Genomic DNA, 19,538 nt, shown 5'->3' with positions numbered 1-19,538 from the left:
TATGGCCTTGATAGTGTAGTGGCTACTCTTTTCTAATAGCATACCATAATTTTTTTTACGACTCATCATGTGAAATATTAAATGTTATAATAGTATATGGGAAATGACAACATACAAATAATATTTACAATACAAACAAAAGTGTAATATAAATGGTAAAAGGAGTTAAAGATCACATGTGACTTTGGCTAATGAGATCAAAGAGTCAGATGATGAAGACGAGTCCTGTTCAGGTCGTAATCGAACTAATATTGTTTGTTCATCATCGTCATAGTAATCTTCTTCTTCCTCCTCATAATAATAATATGAATATGAATAACTATAATCATCTACATTTTGTAGAAGAGGTATAACTTCGGTTCTTGTGATTGGAACAAGTGGCACCAAATCATTAGTTTCTGTAATAACTTCTGGTGGCATTTCTTGATAAGTTTGCTCGCGAGGAATTTTCGGCTTAAACTTAAGAATTCCTTTCTGAATTAGGAAAAATAGAACTGTTCCAATAATAGCGACGATAATAACAATTGGTATGATAATAAAGCCTGATATTTTAATGGGAAGTGTATTTATTGACCTTGTTGGTGTTGGAGGTGGTCTCGTTCGTTTTGGAGCAGAGCTTGCCAAAACAAACAAATAATATAACAACAACATAATCACTAAGAATTTGTAAACTTTCCAAAATTTTTTCTTTGAGTTTTAAAGAATATTTATATTTGGAAGCACTAATATATAAGGTTCATTGAAATTTTGCTTACTTCAGTGTAAAATTTGATATTTAAAATTTGAATTATGTATTATGTTTCTTATCATATTTTCTTTATCCAATTTTTTTCTGAGAAAAGTTGTTGCATTTGAAAATTGAATGGCGTTAAACTTCTTCATAAATGTTAGGTTTAATCAAATCTTTATGAAAAGTAATTAAATTCAAATTCGATAATGTGAAAAATACACAATATTCAATTTGAAAAGAAAGAAGTTTTGAAACAGCTAAACCAGCTTTTCATAAGTTTATTCGAAGATTATATTTTGATGAAGGGATAAGTCCATGAATACTATATTTAAGGGTTTCGTTTTGCTAAAATTGTCACTTTTATAGCATATTTGTTTTGGATGTTTTGCGAAACAAAAAAAAACTATGATATACAATGTGTGTGTAAAGAAAATACTTTATTTACTAGTTAAAAAATCATTTGGTATTGATCAAGTTATTTTTTCTGGATAAGATATTATATGTATAATTGGATAGAAAATACAATTATATAATCTTGTACCTGGTTTAATTAAGCTAATTGTCATCAGAAACTTGTAATTTTTATGAATTTCAGATTTTCTTTTCATTACTGCTTTTCTTAATAGGTCAAGTTCTTATTTACGTTATAAAGTATGATATTTACAAATATCAAGTTATCATGTTTTTTGAGAAATTATGAGAAACAAACAAAAATGAAAAAGATAGGAATAGCAATGAATAGTGATGTGGGTATAGAAAATGTAAGAGATATGAATGCAAAGCAATCAGTATTTAGGATATTGACCATAGATTTCGAAAAAAAATGCTGCATATTGAGCGAAAACTATGATTAGATTATAAGGCTGTCATTTAAAGCATAATGAAACTATTCCCTTTTCATTTTAATCGAATAAGATATTAAGATTTTTGAATTAGCTAGAAACTGATGAGATGTTTTCACAAATCAGATTTTTAATCTCTATAATGCATAATTCACTCAATATCTCAATTTCGATATTGCGAGATATTTTTGCTATCGGTTTCGCAATTTTGACACAATAGCAAGAGGGTTCTATAAGCATTATTATCAACGTAGAATCTGAATATCATATCAGAAAATGTCGCAAATCTGACATTTATCCGACCAAATAGCAAAAATAATTGAATACTTTTCGCAAAAACTCAAAAATCGATAAAAATATGAAATATTGTAATAAACAGAAATTCATCAAAAGTGACAGCTCTCAATTTTTTGACATTTGTAAATTCTAAATTGAATGAGAAAAATGAAATAATACTAAGCATAATACAATATTCTAGATTTAATTATAATTAGGAAAAAGTTAGTTTTGAGAGTACTTTTCATAGGCATATAGAATGAAATCTTCTGAAAAATTTTATTTTTTTATTAAAAAGAATCTTTACAAAATATACATTTACTTTAATTAATATTTAAAAACGTGCTCTATCAAAAGTTCCAAAAATTCAATATTTTAGCTTTTCTGAGGTGTCACTTTTGATGAATTTCTGTTTACAACAAAAGAGACTTTTTATATAATATTCATAAAGATTTTCCAAAAATATGATACCGCAAAATTAAAAAAGTGACGTCTTGAGTGGAGTCAAATTGCTAGCTAAATGTTTTTTTAGCGAAATTGCGTATTGTACGTTTTTTCGCAAAACGAAACCCTTACTATATTTAAATAGCATTTTAACAGAAGAAAAATGAAAGAAATTTAAAAATTGAATTCTAAAGGATTTGATTTATATAAAATGCTTTCTAAAGAGTTTGGATCTGTTATCAAAGGTTAGTTACTTTTAATAACGTATTAATTCTATCGGTGTGCAGTGCCGATAGATCAAATAAAGTAAGCATGGTTTGTTCGATCTGAATAATTACTTATCTTCATCGAATCTGTGGCGCTTGTCCAGCAGCTTATATATTTCAACACTTTCACTGGGTCTCTAAATTGGGTTTTGCTTTTTAATATTTCTTGCTTTAAATAAATATGCCTGTATCAAGAAACGAAAATCAATAAGCAGAGATGAATGGATCCAGTGCCATACGAAAATTGATAGACTAAATCATATTTTATGTTTTTGTTCTACTTTTGATTCAAAATCATCGGATTTGTGATATATTTGCACAGTAACAGCATCAATGATGTTATTGTCCAGTTCCAATATGAAATTTTTCATTATATCTTTCTATAATATGGATTTTGGTTTATTCTAGGAATTTTCAAGATTGTTTGCAATATTTATTTCGAGATCCTAATATCTTTTTTCCGGCCTGATTGAATAATTTTTTCTTCGATTTTCAAACTTCTTTCCTATTATGTACACATCATAGGTAACACTAGAGCGAAGTCGAAAATGTTGGTTCTTGATTTAATTTCCTTATTTGCATCATGGCTTTTCCATCATCTCAAATTTGAATATAAAACGGCCGAAAATGTGGGTAAGTTTTCTAATATTCCTAATACCGGTATAACAAGCTTTAATATTTTCTGTTTTTGTTAAATTTAAGGTTAATTGCTTCCAAAGGAGAATAAACATTATTTGCGTTTAATGATCTACATTAATGAACAAATTAATTCCAACCTATATACCAAAAAGACAGACAGCAGTCAACATTTGGAAATTCCCAAAATCCGGTTTTTGAGGGAAACCGCTAAGGTAATGCATGGCACTGAATAATAACCAATCAGTGTCAAGCCTTGAGGCCGAAATCGCCCGTGAGGACGAGCTCAGGGATGCAGTATATAGATTTAATGTCCGACCTATAACTGGAATTTTACACCTTGTTTCGGTATTAGGTGCAGATAGATCTCCACAGTCAATTGCGCACATTATGCATATGATGAACGGATTAGAGGGAACGAAAATAGGCGAATACCTATCAAAACCAGAAAATGCGGAAATTTTACGATGCTATTTCAGAGAATTGGATCTCAGAAAACCATTTTTAGAATCGATGCGCGTCGCTCTTTCTGGAAGAATGCAACTTCCACAAGAGTCTAATGCAATAGATCAGTGTTTAACCATTTTTGCAGAAATTTATTGTGAGCAGAACACAGATACAAAGTTAGATTTCAACTCGGCTAATATTTTAGCGGTTTCTGTAGTCATGCTAAATACAGATTTGCACAGTCCGAATATTCTTCGAAGAATGACTCCGATTAATTTCATAAGTAATATTCGAGGTTGCTTAAATCAGGAAAGTATTTCAGATATGGAACTCGTCGCAATGTACAACGATATAAAAGAGCACGAATTTATGTATAGCGGAAAATCTAGAGTAACGCTTGCATTATGCGCCCCAGAAATTAAAGGGTGGCTAGCCAAAAAGCAGGATTCTTGGAGAAGCTATTGGACGCAGCACTTTTTCGTTCTTACAAATTCTTGCTTGTACTATTTCCCAAAGGCAGGTAACGACACTGATCCTTTAGGAATTATTCAGCTTACAGACGTTCAAATTACCGAACATGATCCCGAAAAGCATAGAATACTTATTGATGCAGGAACAAGAGAAATACAATACGTTAAATTCCAAAAGCGCCGCCCAACAAGAATTGGCGGAGTTAAGCGTATATTCTTAGAGGTTAGAGATGGAGACTATCATAAATGGTTCTATAGAATTCGCCAATCTGTTGTTTATTCTAACTTTAATAACCAATCCAGCGCTCATATGGGAAGAAATTCAGTCGATCCAACAATGTCTGGAACTGATGCGGAATCTGAAGTTGTTCAGATTTAACATTTTTTGCTGTTTTTTATTTATTTATCTGTTGTTTGAATTTTGAATAAATTTTTTAGAAGTTTTTGTCTTATATACGAAATAATTTCCGTTTTTTAACTCCTGATCGTTTTTGACTAACTCTCATTTACCGGAATTTTAATTTGCATGGTAAATATGATCTTAAAATCAAGTTTTCGCGATTGCTTTAGGATAAGCAAGATAATTTACTGGGACTGTGAAAGTATTTTATCGAAAATGGAAAATCTTATTCCGAAAGGGTATCGCTCAATCCAGGATTTCATGCTCCATTATCATCAAAATAATAGTGTTTCTTGTCACACAGACTATCCCAATGCCCCAGAAGAGGTCATTCCGAATACAGAAAATCCACCAAGATTAGTAGGACAAAAGATTATAGAATCGGAAGGATCCAGAAGAAATTATTATGAGTCTGCTTCTAAATCCAGTATCCATCCAGATGATTTGCCAGATCCTTCTGACTTTTAATCAGAAATTGATTTAATATTATTGTTTTCAAAGCTCGTTAATGCTGACTCAAGTTAGATAGTTAAAATAAGAATTAACAGTTCTTCGTTTAGCCTCTTCTGAAGCATATTTGCTGATTTTAGAAAAATGTTCGACATTTTTCCATTAACAGCTTGGATAATTCATTTGTTATGAAATTTTAGATAGTCACTAGTGGATTGATCTATTTTCATCAAATATTTGTTCGAAATATTTATTATTAGAAATTATTCGGTTTTGAAGCTATGAAGATAGCTTCAATGTGCTTGAGATCCCAGTTCCTTTTGCAGATTTATCCTATATTCAGATTACATTTCAAATTGAATAAAAAACATTGGTATAAGTAAAACGACTATATAAACTAATATTGCTATGCCGAGTAGTTACCAGTGAAGCATTTTTGAAAGTAAAAAAGTCTGCGAATTTTGTATGAAAAATTTTGTGAAATGAACACGATACAAATTGAATGGATAATCGAACATATGTTGTCGGACAAAATTTTTTTCAAAAAAATATAATGACAGAGGCCCCCAAGATTGACCCAACGTTAGCTGGAATGTTCCCATTCGCCTTCCCAGGCGCTGTTGAGGAAAAGGAATCAGTTGAACCACCGCCACTCCATCCAGAGCTTGAACAACTCGGTTTTAACGAACTTTATCAACATGTCTTTGATTCCATGCTTCCAGGAGAGAAGTGCCTTGATTTCCTTAAGAGAGTTAAGGCTAACAATGGCAATCTTGATGATGCTGCTAAATATATTTCTGAACTTTACGCTCGTGGCGAAGTTGATATCTTCGAACGCGACTGGGTATTCCTTGGCATCAGTGCAGGCCGTATTGGCGATATTCTTGAAATGAAATGGAACGTAAAGAACGAAGAAGGTATTACAGGCCCATTCACAAGCCTCGAGTTAGCTCCAAAGGCTCGTGTCCTTGCTGCTATGGATTCTCTTGTTTCTGTTGCCGGAAAAGAAGAGAACTGGCTTCCAATTGATAAATTGAACTTCGCAATGTTAAAACTCTAAACTAATAAAATGTAAAAATGCCTGCTTTAAATACAGCTGTTATAATATTTTACAATATTTTAAATTTTTTATTAGTAGTATGATATGACGGGTTGTGTGACTTTTTTTGTAAACGTAAGAATTCATACAATATCGAGCGATTTTATATCATTTTTTTTAACATATGAAATAAAAAATATATGATTCTTACGGTTTTTATTCTTACGTTTTTGAATAAATCAAGATTTATAAATCATTAAAAAATTAACATTAATTTTAAAATAATTTATTTTTTATCTTTTATAAAAGAAGCTATATATAGATGATGTCAGATATTCCGCGATTAATTAAACATTGTTTAAATCCTGAATGGGTTAAACTTCAATTTAAAAATGAAGATTGTGAATTATTAAATGAATATGAAAGCCAAAATAAGCTAATGATTATTTGAATTTATGAAATCAATTATTTGATTCATTCTTTCTTCAATCTCTTCTATTCTTTTTGTTAAATCATCAATTTTCATTAATGAGGTGATTCTTGATTGAGGAATAGATTTCAAACTAATCACTCCTTTTATTTTTGAAATTTTGAATCGAGAAAGGGACAAACTATCCAGTGTCACTTTTCAAAGGAATAAAAAAAAATAATAAAGATGAAATAATAACATGAAATCTTATATAAATATAATTTTATCTAAATAGATAAATGAATTAAGCAGTTTACAGTTATATATATTTAATGAGAGACAATATCTAGTTCTATGGTAGAAATGACTCTTAGACTCAAATAAGTAACACAGATAGAAAGTACTCAGTATAACAATTATATATGTACACTCAAAGTTAGTCGCTGCTAAAATCTTAACCTTGCATTTCGGGAAAATCTGACAAATGGCTCTTAGACTCAAATAAGTAACACAGATAGAAAGTACTCAGTATAACAATTATATATGTACACTCAAAGTTAGTCGCTGCTAAAATCTTAACCTTGCATTTCGGGAAAATCTGACAAATGGCTCTTAGACTCAAATAAGTAACACAGATAGAAAGTACTCAGTATAACAATTATATATGTACACTCAAAGTTAGTCGCTGCTAAAATCTTAACCTTGCATTTCGGGAAAATCTGACAAATGGCTCTTAGACTCAAATAAGTAACACAGATAGAAAGTACTCAGTATAACAATTATATATGTACACTCAAAGTTAGTCGCTGCTAAAATCTTAACCTTGCATTTCGGGAAAATCTGACAAATGGCTCTTAGACTTGTTTTGATAATTAATTCTTCAATTATATTATAATTTATAACAAATTTCCTCAAACTATCTGTATGTCATTCAATTCCTGGCCACTACATTCAATGATGGACCATTTCCTTCAAATTTTGAAATACCTTATTCAATTTGTTGTATGGAGCCCGTGATATTCAACACTATGGAGCTCCTCCAGTTTGGTATCCAAGAAGAGATAAAAGCTAGCATGGGCTACTCTCAAAAATGCTTGAAGCAATATATTCAAGTTTGCAACAAGGATCAATAGATTCAAATCTTGTTTATTGTACTTTAAAGGTACTTTTAAAAAAGAAACAATTAATGTAAAAGATTCAAATAATTTTTTATTATTATTTTATTAATTTTTTTAAATAAGGTTAATAAAAAGTGACACTGGATAGTTTGTCCCACACTCATTTTGAATCCATCAACTTTAAACATTTTAAGTAGTATATGTTGAGGGTTTTGTGACTTTTTTTGTAAACGTAAGAATTCATACAATATCGAGCGATTTTGTATCATTTTTTTTAACATATGAAGTAAAAAATGTATGATTCTTACGGTTTTTATTCTTACGTTTTTGAATAAATCAAGATTTAAAAAATTTTCAAAATTGTAAGACATTTACACTCAACCCATACATAATGAAATAAAAAAATAAAAAAATTTTTTAAAAATAAACTTTAAAAATTCATGTCTTACATTTTTGAATAATTTATTTTTTTAATTTGTATGAAAATGAGTGTCAAGACTAACGACGTTAAAAAATTGGGATTCACAAATGAGGAAATAAAGGATATATTAGAGGAAGCGGGTTATGAGGTTAGTAAATATTATTTAAGAAATTGTCAAAAATTCGCGGAGTTTTTAAATGAGTTTGATTATGATGGAAAAATGAATAAAGATGATGTTATAAATTTCTTATATCCCACATCTGAAGAAGAAAAACCTAAAGAACCTGATGTTTTCCCTGAATATTATGAAGAACGGATTAAAGATGATGAATATGATGAAATTGAAAGACTGGAAAAAATAAGAGATGAAATAGATGAAAAAATTAAGGAATTAAGAGAAGTTGAAAAATATAATGAAAATGAAGTAGAGGGTTTAATGAATATCCAGCTTCAGAATCAGCAGTTCAGAAATCTCATGAAGAAAGATATAAAAATTATGTCTCAGAATCAACACAAAATTTATTAGATGGTGAAATAGACGAAACACTTTCAGAAGAAGGTACTAAATTTATTCGTAAACATAAGTTACAATTTATTGATAATGAAGAATACCCCTGTATCCTACTTTCACCTCCTCTTGATTCTGAAAAATTCAAAAAAGCACTGAAAAATGTAACATATGCAACAAATACGATTAAGAAAGAAGACCATGATATTTACACAAATTATTATTTAAATAAATGTACAGGTGTTGATAAAGTTTTTGATTTGTTAGATAAAATATCAAAAGAAACAATTGGTACATAAAAATTTTATGCGATTGTGGTTTCATTATTGAAGATACCAATAATGTTTCATATGAAAGAACAGCACCGAAGGAAGACGAAGTTGAAAGGTCTATACCATTCGTTATTAAGAACATAAAAGATATGAAAACTTATAAACATTATATTTATTCATTTATTTCAGAAAAAATGGAAGCAACCCATAAAACATCATCTCATCATTTTATAGCTATTCATACATTCCTTTTCAAAGTTGTGAAATTAAATAAGACAGGAATTAGATTTAATGTATCAGGGTACGCATTCTTGAGTAAATTAAAATGTATTCGTCACGTCGCAGATGATAAAAATTTATGTGTTCTTAATTCATTTTATGGACTTTAGCCCTGGACTCTCTGAGTCTCGGACTTTAAAATAAATAAACTTTATTTTTATTTATTTTTTAATTTTTTTGTTCTTACATAAATGAACAAAAACGGAACAGCTAAAATGAATGATAATCAAATTAGAGCAGAAGGTAGAAGGTTATTTAAACGCTTCTATAACATTCCTGATGGTGTTAATCCTAAAACTCGTAGAAGTTATTTAAACGAAGCAATAGATGCATATGAAGGGTTTGCCATTTCATCAGAAAGTGAGAGGTTAGCAAGAATGTTTAAACGTTAATATTGATTTTTATTATTGTGATCCTCAACCAGAAGACGTAGACATAAATAAGGTAGACTTTCCATTAGTGGAATCAATAATGATAGATCCAGAATTTGAAACAGTAAATATTTTATTAACACAGAGTCCATGTGGAAAACTTCACGCTGACAGAATTACAGACGTTGAAGCACTCACAGGATATAAAGTTTGCCCCTTTTGCAAAGAAGAAGTATATTCTATCCGTGATGATCCAGAAAGGAAAAACCAAAGAAGATTTTTAAAACATTGTGAGAAATGTAAAGAAAAATAATGGAAGATTAATTCAAGACGTTCAATTGCAAAACACACAACAACCATATGCACCACATATCACGAAACAGAAGATATATCAATGGCTATTAGCACATAATTTGCAGGAATATTATAAACCAACAAGATATTATATTACTTTTGACTTCGAAACATTAGAGACTAAAGAAGAACTTCAACTTTCTGAATGTGCAACTTTGAACGCTTACTTAAAACCATTTATGGTATCATCAACTGTCAAAATAAAGCCGCAAAGCGGCGAGGTCGTAGACCGTGATAAAACATTTACGAGGAATTTTTGCTTAACTTCGAGTGATTCTTTTATTTCTGATTGGATTGAGTTTTTATTTTCAACCTGTTCATTAGTTGCTAAATCAAATATTGAACAATATGAAGAATTAATGAAGCCGCAAACGGACCAAACGGCGGGGACTTTGTCTCATACATTAAATGAGAAACAAAAGGAAGCATTTAAAGAACTTCTAGATGAAGAATTTAATAAAGTGAATATCATAGGTTTTAATTCGGGAAAGTTTGATTTAAATTTAATTCTTCGTGATTTAAACACTGCAAAATGGAAAATAAAATCAATGCTGGGTTCATCTTCACAATTTAAGCAAATCATTGTAAAGAAAACAAACTGTCCATATGAATTAAGATTTATTGACATCAGAAATTATATAGCGGGTGGGACATTAGACCAATTCACTCAAGATTTCGGAAACAATAAATCACGTGTTAAATCCTTTTTCCCTTATCAATTCATCACGTGGGAAAATTACGAAGATGAATTATATAAAAAGGAACCATTCACGAAAGATTTATTTTATTCAGCATTAACTCAAGAAACAATATCCGATTCAGATTATCAAATATATCTCAATGATGCTAAAAATTTTGAGAATAGATTAGAATATTTTATTCATTATTGCAATAAAGACGTTGAAATTATGATTGACCCAATTGATAAAATTATCGAAGAAACATTTGTTTATAAAATTGACATGCTTCATAATCTTTCTTTATCATCGAATGCATCAATGATTCGTTACGCGTTAGCATATAAGAACTTCAATCCTAACGAAACATATCCAGAAGAAGAAAATGTGGAATCAAGTTTTGAATTAACGAAAAAGTATTGGAAATATAAAATTGAATCATATAAGAAACAAGATGAAAAAGCAGAAAGGGATACTAAAAACAATGTTTCAATGGATGACTATCAATACTATCACGATTTAATCCTTTCATCTAAATGCAAAATGTGTGGTAAAGCGTTTACATATGCTAATAAACCAACATTGGATAGAATCGATAATGAAAAACCACATACCAAAGAAAATTGTCAGTTAATGTGTTGTTATTGCAATGTCGTAAAATCAAATAAAGATGAAGATGTTCAACGTTTAAGAATCAATTTAAGAAATTATGCATTAAAAAATAATTTACCAATGACTTTAGATTCGGTTGAAGCTTATCACATTCTCCGTAATGGAATTACTGGTGGTCTATCAAATGTTCAACATCGTGTTAATCTTAAAGGAATCACGCACATTAATAAACTTTCATATAGTCCAGAAACTAAAACTGTATCAAATGAGGACACCACCAACATTATGACTCATTTCGTTGGAGTTGACTTTAATTCATTATATCCTTCATCATTTTCATCTAATCCTCATGATTTCATTCAATATACTGACCATAAAATGTATATGCCGGGAAGATTGAATGGTGTTATCATTTGTGATACAGCAACAAAGAAAGCAAAAGCACTGGGAATTATTAAGAAGAAAAATACTTTATTCGTGGCTGAAGTAAAGGGTCACATTGATGAAAAATACATTAATGATTACATAAACTTTTTACCAATAATAAGAAACTTAGATATTATCACAGATGAAAAAACAATTGGCAGTTTTATGTATAATTACATGAAATCAAACAATCTACCAGTTGACCAGAAACAGAGAAAATTAACTCAGTTAGCATCAACACACAACCAATATCAAACCATTTTCTCTCTTATTATCTTTGGTATCTAATAGACAGATTTCATTTTATCATTGATGATATTCAATCAATTTTAACATTTACGAAAAACACTTGCTTTAATGAATTTGCGAACGAATTTATGAACGAAAGACAAAAGGCTGAATTAGAAGGAAATAAAGGAAAAAGTTTATTTTGCAAGATTTCACTTAATGGATCATATGGTTACGATGCAATGAATACACAAAATTACGCAAAGACTAAAATAATGAATGCACAGAAGGCACGCGTTGCATGTATGTCAATAAGTTTAAAAACATAAGATAGATAGGTGAAGATACGTATCAAGTGATGCTTAAAGATAGATTTTATAGATGTGATACATGTTTACAAGAGGCATTCTTCACTTTAGATAACGCAAAATACTGGTATTTGGTTTTCATTTATGATTTTATGTATAAATGCATGAATGTTAATCGTTTTCATTTCATTGAAGGTGATACTGATTCATCTTATTGGGCAATCGCTGGCGACCCAAATCTTCCTAACACTCAAGCATTTCAAGCAATTGTTACTGATAAACAATTTTATGATAAAAACATTTACAAATTCGCACCTTTTGATTTCTTTTGTTTTGATGAGAAATTTAAACCTAAATTAAAGAATAAAGCTGAAGAAAAAGCACATGAGAAAAGTTATTGGGTTTAGCAATTGAGAAACAAGGTGATAACATGGTTGCTTTATGCCCCAAGTGTTATACATCATTCAACGGTTCAATTGATGGAAGTGATTTTAAAAAGATTGCACAAAAAAATGAAAGGAGTTAGTTTACGACAAAATAAACAATTAACACCTAAAAATTATTTGGATATAATAAATGATAAAGTGATATTTGATGGTCAGAATATTAATTTACAACTTAAAAATGGGTCAATGACTCGCTTAACAATTGGTAAGACTGCATTAACAGGAGCACACACTAAGGCTGTGTGTTGTGAAAATGGATGTTGTATGCCATTTATTTAATAAAATGCCACAGAAGAGACAAAAGGAACCGTTAATGATGTTTTTGATACTATGATTCAAAGAGGTGGGCACCCTTAAAACATTTATTTTATTTTTATATAAATGGATAACTCAGATTTAGAAAATTTAATTGATGATTTAGTACTTAATCAAAAATTTCTTAGTTATTATGAATTAAAATCATATCTCCAAAAATATAATAATAATATAACGGGTGATGATATGGAATATTATTATCCATATTATGAAAATGAAATTTTGAAATATCATGATAAAATAATTTCTAAATTAAAGACAAAATTAAAAATAATGAATATTCAAAGGGAAAAACTAAATCACAACTTAAACAATTGAAAGATTTTAAAAATAAAGTATTAACAGAAGAAGATATTGATGAATTATATAAATTATATAATCCTGAGCCGCAAAAGCAAAAGGAGCAAAAACAAAAGGTGCAAAACGCCCAGGTCCTTCAGACCATAAATGAAGCACAAGCTTTAATTTATGATTCATTAGTTAAACCATATTCAGCCCGATTTTAAATGAAGATCAACTTTTGGAATTCATCCTTCAACATAAACTCGAAGCGGGAAAGTATATTAAACCTTTATATACAGCATATTTAAAACAAATGAATAGAATACATCCAGAATTAATGAAGGAAGGAATGAATTCCAAAATCAAAGCAGATAAAATTAAACCACTTGCAACACCAAAACCTCTAACGACAGTACCTGCAACACCAAAACCACCTCCTCCTTCAGTTAATCCTTCATCATTCACTTTATTATATCCATTTCAAACATTAAAGAAACAAAAAGATTTTAAAAAGGATTTCAAGATATTAAATAAACCAATTGACCCAAAAATTCAACCGTTAAAGGAAAAATTTGGTCGCCCTTCATTTGCACCATATCCATATTCATATGAAATCGATCATTGAATATTCAAAAGGAAACGTTACTTATTTATTTACCATTAACATTAACACCAGATATTTATATTGCATTCCAGTGAAAGGGAAAACAGAACAGGAAACAAGAAGAGCTATTCAATACTTACTAGATCATGAAAGAGTAGATAATATCAGGGGTGATGGTGATAAAGGATTTCAGGCAGCTATGACTCATTATTTCCCACAAATTAATTTTTACTTTTCATCCTCTCCATATACGTTTCATAATAAAATAGTTGATGCGGTAATGAGAACTCTTAGAGATGCGTTAGGGGTTAACGGTCAGATATACTGGGATGGAAATCATGACTCCATCATACAACAGTTAGTATATTATTACAATAATACATGGCATAGAACAATAAACATGAAACCAGTGGAAATGAAAAATGATATTTCAAAAGAATGGGAATATTAGAAAGCAAATGGAAAGGTTGAATGATGTTAAACGTGAACAAATTAATTCGGGGCTCATGAATTTTAAACAAGGGGATAAAGTTTTGATTCATCTCGATTATGGAAAAACTGATAAATCAATGACAAAAAGAAGACGAAGATTTGACACAATAGCTGAATTTGTTAGATATATTAACGGCAATGCATTAGTTGAGGTTAACAATAAATTAATAGAAATTCCGATTTATTTTATTACTCCATTATATTTAAATAATATTTAATTTTTTTATTTCGTAAGAAATGAGTGACAACGAAGCATCCAAGAGTCCAGACAATGAATATAAAAAAAACTAAACAGAATTAAATCAAAAATATGCTATTACAAAAAGAAGCCACAATGCGGTGGGGTTGAAAACGATAAAGAGAGGAAAGAAATAATCGAAAAATTAGAAACTTACCGTTCAATCCTTAAACTGAGTGAAGTAAAAATAAAAGAATTTAATAGAATAAATAAATTGATTGGAAGAGATGAATTTAATAAAGATGAATTTTTAAACTCAATCCAAATTTAATTTTTATTCCTCTTCGACAACATCTCTCTTTCCATCATTACTGCATAACCACATTTTCTCAGTTTTAGTGGTTTGTTATTTTTAACATGTTCTTGCATCATTTTTATCATTTCCTCCCTTGTTATGATTCGTGGTAAATTTTGAGCTTGTGGGGTATTCATTTATGTTAAAAATAAAAATTTAAATTATGCCGTTCTAAAGTTTGAGACAACATGACATTTTGACAACAACACAGGAGGAAGGTATTTATGCATGTTGTCACAATTTTTCAGAGAAGTTAAATAACCGAGTGACACTGAGTGACGTAGTGACACCTTCAGTTCTTCAAAAATAATTAATTATTGAATAACCTGAAATCATTAACGTAAACATTAACAATAACACATATTTCCAGTGATGTTGTCAAAATGTCATGTTGTCACAATTTTTCAGAGAAGTTAAATAACTGAGTGACACTGAGTGACGTAGTGACACCTTCAGTTCTTCAAAAATAATTAATTATTGAATAACTGGGGAAATGAATTTACGTCAAATGTGCAATTTATAAAATCTTATGTCGACGAGCGTTCATTGAACTCTATACCATGCGTAAACTGTCATAAATGGTGGCATGTAGTCTTTACTTTGTCCCGTTGTTTGCGTATATCCTGAAACGCGATGTGTATGGTTTCCTTCTCCCTGAGTGTCACTCCAGTAACAATTTATGGCAAACTTAACGTTGTCTTTAACATCATATCCTTTACCTTTTGTCATTCCTGACCAATCCCAATATCTATGCTTATGCCAACCCGCTTGAGATGTGCTTAAATCTATGTAGTGACTGTGTGCAGGTAAATTTTCACCTGTAATCGTTTTACTTCCACCTGTTTCCTTTGAAGAGTTAGCACAATACAAAAACCTGTCGACTATTTGAGTCCAAGTTCCAAAACCAAGTACTACTTCTGGATTTGTTGAGTTCATTGACGTATAAATAGAGCCTATAGGATATAATGTTTGAAGTATTTCTGTCTTTAATGTTTGAAGCTCTGTTTTATCTGCTTTCTTGTCATATAAATCTTGAGCAGTGAATTTAATATTATGTTCATCCTTCATGACATAAACATCTTTACATCTAATGTTTCTCATCGTCGTTATGTCGTCATCCGATGTTAAACCTTGTGGAAAGTTAGGAGGTTTACAATATAATGCATCCCCACCAGTTTCTTCAACCGTTCCTTCAATACTTTCTATAGCAACAGTTGTAAAACTTGTATGTGTATGAGTCTTATTTGCTTTCTTCTCTAACTCATCGTTAACATAAGTTTTATCCGCTTTAAGGTCTAAACATTCTGAAACCCATCCTGTATCAGCTTTAGTTTTTAAAATCTTCGATGTCCGTTCATGGTACCAGTCAACCCTTTCTATAATTTCATTATCTTTTTCATTAACATATTCCTTATCTGCTTTCTTCATTAACACACTAGCCACAAGTCCCTTATCTGCCTTCTTCATTAATTCACTTACCACATATTCCTTATCTGCCTTCTTCATTAATTCACTTACCACATATTCCTTATCTGCCTTCTTCATTAATTCACTTACCACATATTCCTTATCTGCCTTCTTCATTAATTCACTTACCACATATTCCTTATCTGCCTTCTTCATTAACTCACTATCCACATATTCCTTATCTGCCTTCTTCATTATGTCATTTAGGAAACCTTCTATGAATTCCTCATTTAAATTAAATCTTCCAATCTTCAAAACTTTAGGAAATGCATTTAATGCGTAATATCTTTGTTCTTCTGGTGGAATTGATGTTATATCATCCGTTATACCTTTAATTTTTGAATTCATAAATAAAATTTCTTTTATATTTGATATCACTGCACCACCCTTGCAAACGAATTCAAAATGGTCATTTTTCAATACTATCTCCAAATCTCCATATTTCAACCTTTGTTTGTTCTGCCGTCTTTGAATTATATGCATATGTGGCGTAAGTAATGGTCTGTGCCTTAAGTTGCTGTGGTTGCTGTTGTTTAATCATTTATTATGATTTAAAAATAAATATTTAATCTGTTATCTCATCAGCTATTTTTTCTATTTGAAATTGCCATAATATTTCATTCATAAATTCTAAATCACAATCAAATAGGTCAGTTATTCTAAATTTAATATTTGATAAATCTTTTGAATGAAGAATAAATGAATTCCCGGATAATTGAAACGGATATGATAAAGAAAATATGTTTAAGTTGATGGATAAAATGTTTTGTATTGATGGGTAAGAGTTAGGGTCTAATGTTTGATGTGAAAATCTCATTGGGGTATTAACTTTATCACATTTGATTAAAATGAAATTGGAACCAGTGTCAGAATACAAAACATCCCCAACATCTTTTTCAAAATTTAATATCCCCAACAATGAACGAAGATGAGGAGTACAAAATTTAATTTTCAGCGGGAATTTAATAAGGTTATTTATTTCATCAAGTTCAAAAAGTTTATCAGGTTTTGATTTAAAATTTTCTTCATACCATACGATAAATGATTCATTTAAATAACTTAAAATTGTGTTAATATCCCATTTCGTTATCACATTATTTATATACATATCATACGTTTTTTCAAGGTCATCTTTAATAAATGATATATAATCTGAAGGGTCTAAAAGAATGGGATTAAATTTACCACTCACAGAAACGAGAGTAACATTATAAATTCCGCTAACTGTTAAATTTAATTCACAACTATTATTCGAAATAATATTGATAATTGACATTTTTATTACGATTAAAAATATGGTAAAGCGTTATTTTCCAGTGATAAATAAAACTAGAATAAGATTACCTCAAGAATTCATAAATTCAACGAATAAGAAATTCATTCATGTTATAAATTTCAGTGTTTTCAGAAAATATGAGTCAATGTCATATTCATCATCGGGTTATATTTCACTTCATTCAAATTTAGTTCAATCAAACCCATATAATGACCATTTCATAAGATTTTCAGATGGTATTAAAAATGTAATTGATAGATTAAAATATGAACAGATTGACAATATCGAATTTTTGGAATTTTGGTTTAAATATCCTGATGGAAAAAAGATTGAAGTTAAAGATAAAGCTGATACTATAACAAAAACAATTACAATGACCGATCCAGATAGTGGGGAACAAAAAGAAATAAAACAAACGATAGAAACTGGTGAAAGGTCAATTATTATTGATTATGATTCAAAGGATTATTATTCAATAATGTTAATGCTTGAATATTAAATGGCCTTAACAAAGAATTTTTCAAGTGATATTTTATATTCATCAACTATTTTATTATAAATATCATTATATGTTAAATGAAGTTCAGTTGTTGTTCCGTTCTTTGATATCTTAATTGTGCTAATATCCTTTATAGGATTTATTTTTGCAACTGTTCCGCAGCATGAAACCTCATCATCTATGAAAAATTGAATCTTAACGTCTGAATCTTGAACATCACAAAGAATGGCGATAATGTGAATTAATGATTCATAAGGTAAAATAATTAAACCGGATTGATCAATTAAATTTATTATTGAATCATAATTATCAGTTATTATATCACGGTAAATTTTCATTAATTCAGAATTAATGTCTATTTTATATGGCGCATTGCGACTGGAATCGTATATTCCTGGGTTCTCGATGTTTGATGAAAGAGGTGGGGGGTATGTTGGATAGTGGGGATTTCAACGGGTTCTTTACCGGGTTCAGATAAAATGATTGGGTCTCCATTCTCATGGTTTTCTTCATTCTCCTCATTCTTCGGTAAGTCACGAGTTAATAAATTTGGTTGAGTTGCTGACCTTGTTAATTCAGGGCTAACATTAACTTTAACATTTTGAATAATTCGTGATTTATCATCATTTACGTTATAACCAACCGTAATCTCTGCTTTTGCGTTAGTGTTCTTTTGACTTGTGAAACGTCTTCTCATTTATAATTGAATAAAAAAAGAAAAATATATTTAAAGTTTTATTTAGTTGTTACGGTAATATCCCAAGGTTCATCATTGTTTGCTTATACTTTCTTTGTAACTGCACCAATTATGTTATTGATATTGCTTTGAGTTTCTTCCAGTCTTATTTTATCATTTACAATATCTTTAATCATTTCATTACATGCATTCTTAAAACCATCTGATTTTTCTAATTTACGTCTATCACTTTCTTTAATTAAATCAAAGTTATAACCTTGTTGAGAATAAAGTGGTTTCTTTATCAATTCCTTGAACGCTTCTGCAAGTGAAGATGAAGAAATTCTTGCCACTTGAATTGGTTTAAATTCTGCTTTCATTGCTTCTTTCTGTTCATTGAACACTGGATCGAATAAAGCAACTTTAAAGAATTTCTTAGCTGGAATTTCAGGTCTCAAATTTGCATATTGACCATCAAACTGATTAACATATCGTGGTAATCCATCCGGTCCTTCTTCAATAGCGTTTAATTCTTCATTGAAATAAGAATATGGATTATGACGGTATGAATTAATTGGACCATGTTCACCTTCTCCAATGTATTGTTTAACAGCTTTTCCATTTTCATCAAATTGCATAGGATAACATTCATTATATGCTTTACGTTTAGGATAATCAGATACAGTTAATTTGTAACCATTTATGACTTTAATATTACCTCGACCATCAGTAACGAAAACTTCATTTATACCATCAGGTTTTCCATTTGGACCCGTAATGTCTGCTTCATATGCTTCCCAATTTGGACCATGACGTTTGGCATATGCTTGAGCTTCTGGTAATGTTAAAACGTTTCTCATTTGTTTTACATCCTTTTGAAGACCAGCAACAATATGAACTAATTCTTTCATTCCGTCTGGAACTTTCATAGTTCTATTATATGCACCCCCCTTTTTGTTTGTCCC

The 19,538-nt window shown here is 29.9% G+C and overlaps 7 protein-coding genes and 1 pseudogene across 8 annotated transcripts, besides 7 other annotated features; 5 read left to right on the top strand and 3 right to left on the bottom strand.

The window, feature by feature from the left end:
- Positions 1-165: 165 nt before the first annotated feature.
- On the bottom strand, positions 166-651 carry TVAGG3_0270980 (uncharacterized protein; the record flags this gene model as incomplete). The annotated part of the gene is made up of 1 exon (XM_001307475.1): positions 166-651. The coding sequence occupies one exon, from the start codon at positions 649-651 to the stop codon at positions 166-168; it is 486 nt and encodes a 161-aa protein (XP_001307476.1).
- A 1,290-nt stretch (positions 652-1,941) lies between these two features.
- Positions 1,942-1,978: a mobile genetic element.
- Positions 1,942-1,978: a terminal%2Cinverted (terminal inverted repeat of Banshee-A3 transposon ID:TVAGG3_0270970).
- Positions 1,979-2,231: 253 nt separating this feature from the next.
- Positions 2,232-2,269: a mobile genetic element.
- Positions 2,232-2,269: a terminal%2Cinverted (terminal inverted repeat of Banshee-A3 transposon ID:TVAGG3_0270960).
- Positions 2,270-3,395: 1,126 nt separating this feature from the next.
- On the top strand, positions 3,396-4,563 carry TVAGG3_0270950 (regulation of ARF protein signal transduction; the record flags this gene model as incomplete). The annotated part of the gene is made up of 1 exon (XM_001307474.1): positions 3,417-4,490. The coding sequence occupies one exon, from the start codon at positions 3,417-3,419 to the stop codon at positions 4,488-4,490; it is 1,074 nt and encodes a 357-aa protein (XP_001307475.1).
- A 164-nt stretch (positions 4,564-4,727) lies between these two features.
- Positions 4,728-4,979, top strand: TVAGG3_0270940 (uncharacterized protein; the record flags this gene model as incomplete). The annotated part of the gene is made up of 1 exon (XM_001307473.1): positions 4,728-4,979. The coding sequence occupies one exon, from the start codon at positions 4,728-4,730 to the stop codon at positions 4,977-4,979; it is 252 nt and encodes an 83-aa protein (XP_001307474.1).
- Positions 4,980-5,465: 486 nt separating this feature from the next.
- Positions 5,466-6,233, top strand: TVAGG3_0270930 (uncharacterized protein; the record flags this gene model as incomplete). Its single annotated transcript, XM_001307472.1, has 1 exon — positions 5,515-6,021. One exon carries the CDS (start codon positions 5,515-5,517, stop codon positions 6,019-6,021), a length of 507 nt encoding a protein of 168 aa, XP_001307473.1.
- Positions 6,234-6,597: 364 nt separating this feature from the next.
- Positions 6,598-7,689: a mobile genetic element.
- A 255-nt stretch (positions 7,690-7,944) lies between these two features.
- Positions 7,945-8,438: a mobile genetic element.
- A 2,292-nt stretch (positions 8,439-10,730) lies between these two features.
- TVAGG3_0270900 (DNA/RNA polymerase superfamily) lies at positions 10,731-11,735 on the top strand (the record flags this gene model as incomplete). Its single annotated transcript, XM_051228625.1, has 1 exon — positions 10,731-11,735. The coding sequence occupies one exon, from the start codon at positions 10,731-10,733 to the stop codon at positions 11,733-11,735; it is 1,005 nt and encodes a 334-aa protein (XP_051098355.1).
- A 1,075-nt stretch (positions 11,736-12,810) lies between these two features.
- Positions 12,811-13,882, top strand: TVAGG3_0270890 (annotated as a pseudogene). Its single transcript has one exon. A coding segment is annotated over exon 1 (1,072 nt).
- Positions 13,883-15,204: 1,322 nt separating this feature from the next.
- Positions 15,205-19,538: part of a mobile genetic element that runs on past the window's edge.
- TVAGG3_0270880 (phage tail repeat-like family) lies at positions 15,321-16,317 on the bottom strand (the record flags this gene model as incomplete). The annotated part of the gene is made up of 1 exon (XM_051228624.1): positions 15,321-16,317. A coding segment is annotated over one exon (997 nt), but the record flags the coding sequence as incomplete, so codon positions are not given.
- Positions 18,678-19,502, bottom strand: TVAGG3_0270870 (uncharacterized protein; the record flags this gene model as incomplete). Its single annotated transcript, XM_051228623.1, has 1 exon — positions 18,678-19,502. The coding sequence occupies one exon, from the start codon at positions 19,500-19,502 to the stop codon at positions 18,678-18,680; it is 825 nt and encodes a 274-aa protein (XP_051098353.1).

This window comes from Trichomonas vaginalis, chromosome V (genome assembly GCF_026262505.1).
Source record: "Trichomonas vaginalis G3 chromosome V, whole genome shotgun sequence".
Classification (NCBI taxonomy): Eukaryota; Parabasalia; order Trichomonadida; family Trichomonadidae; genus Trichomonas; species Trichomonas vaginalis.
The sequence above is the reverse complement of the archived record's forward strand: the minus strand, read 5'-3'. Positions and strand labels throughout refer to the sequence as shown.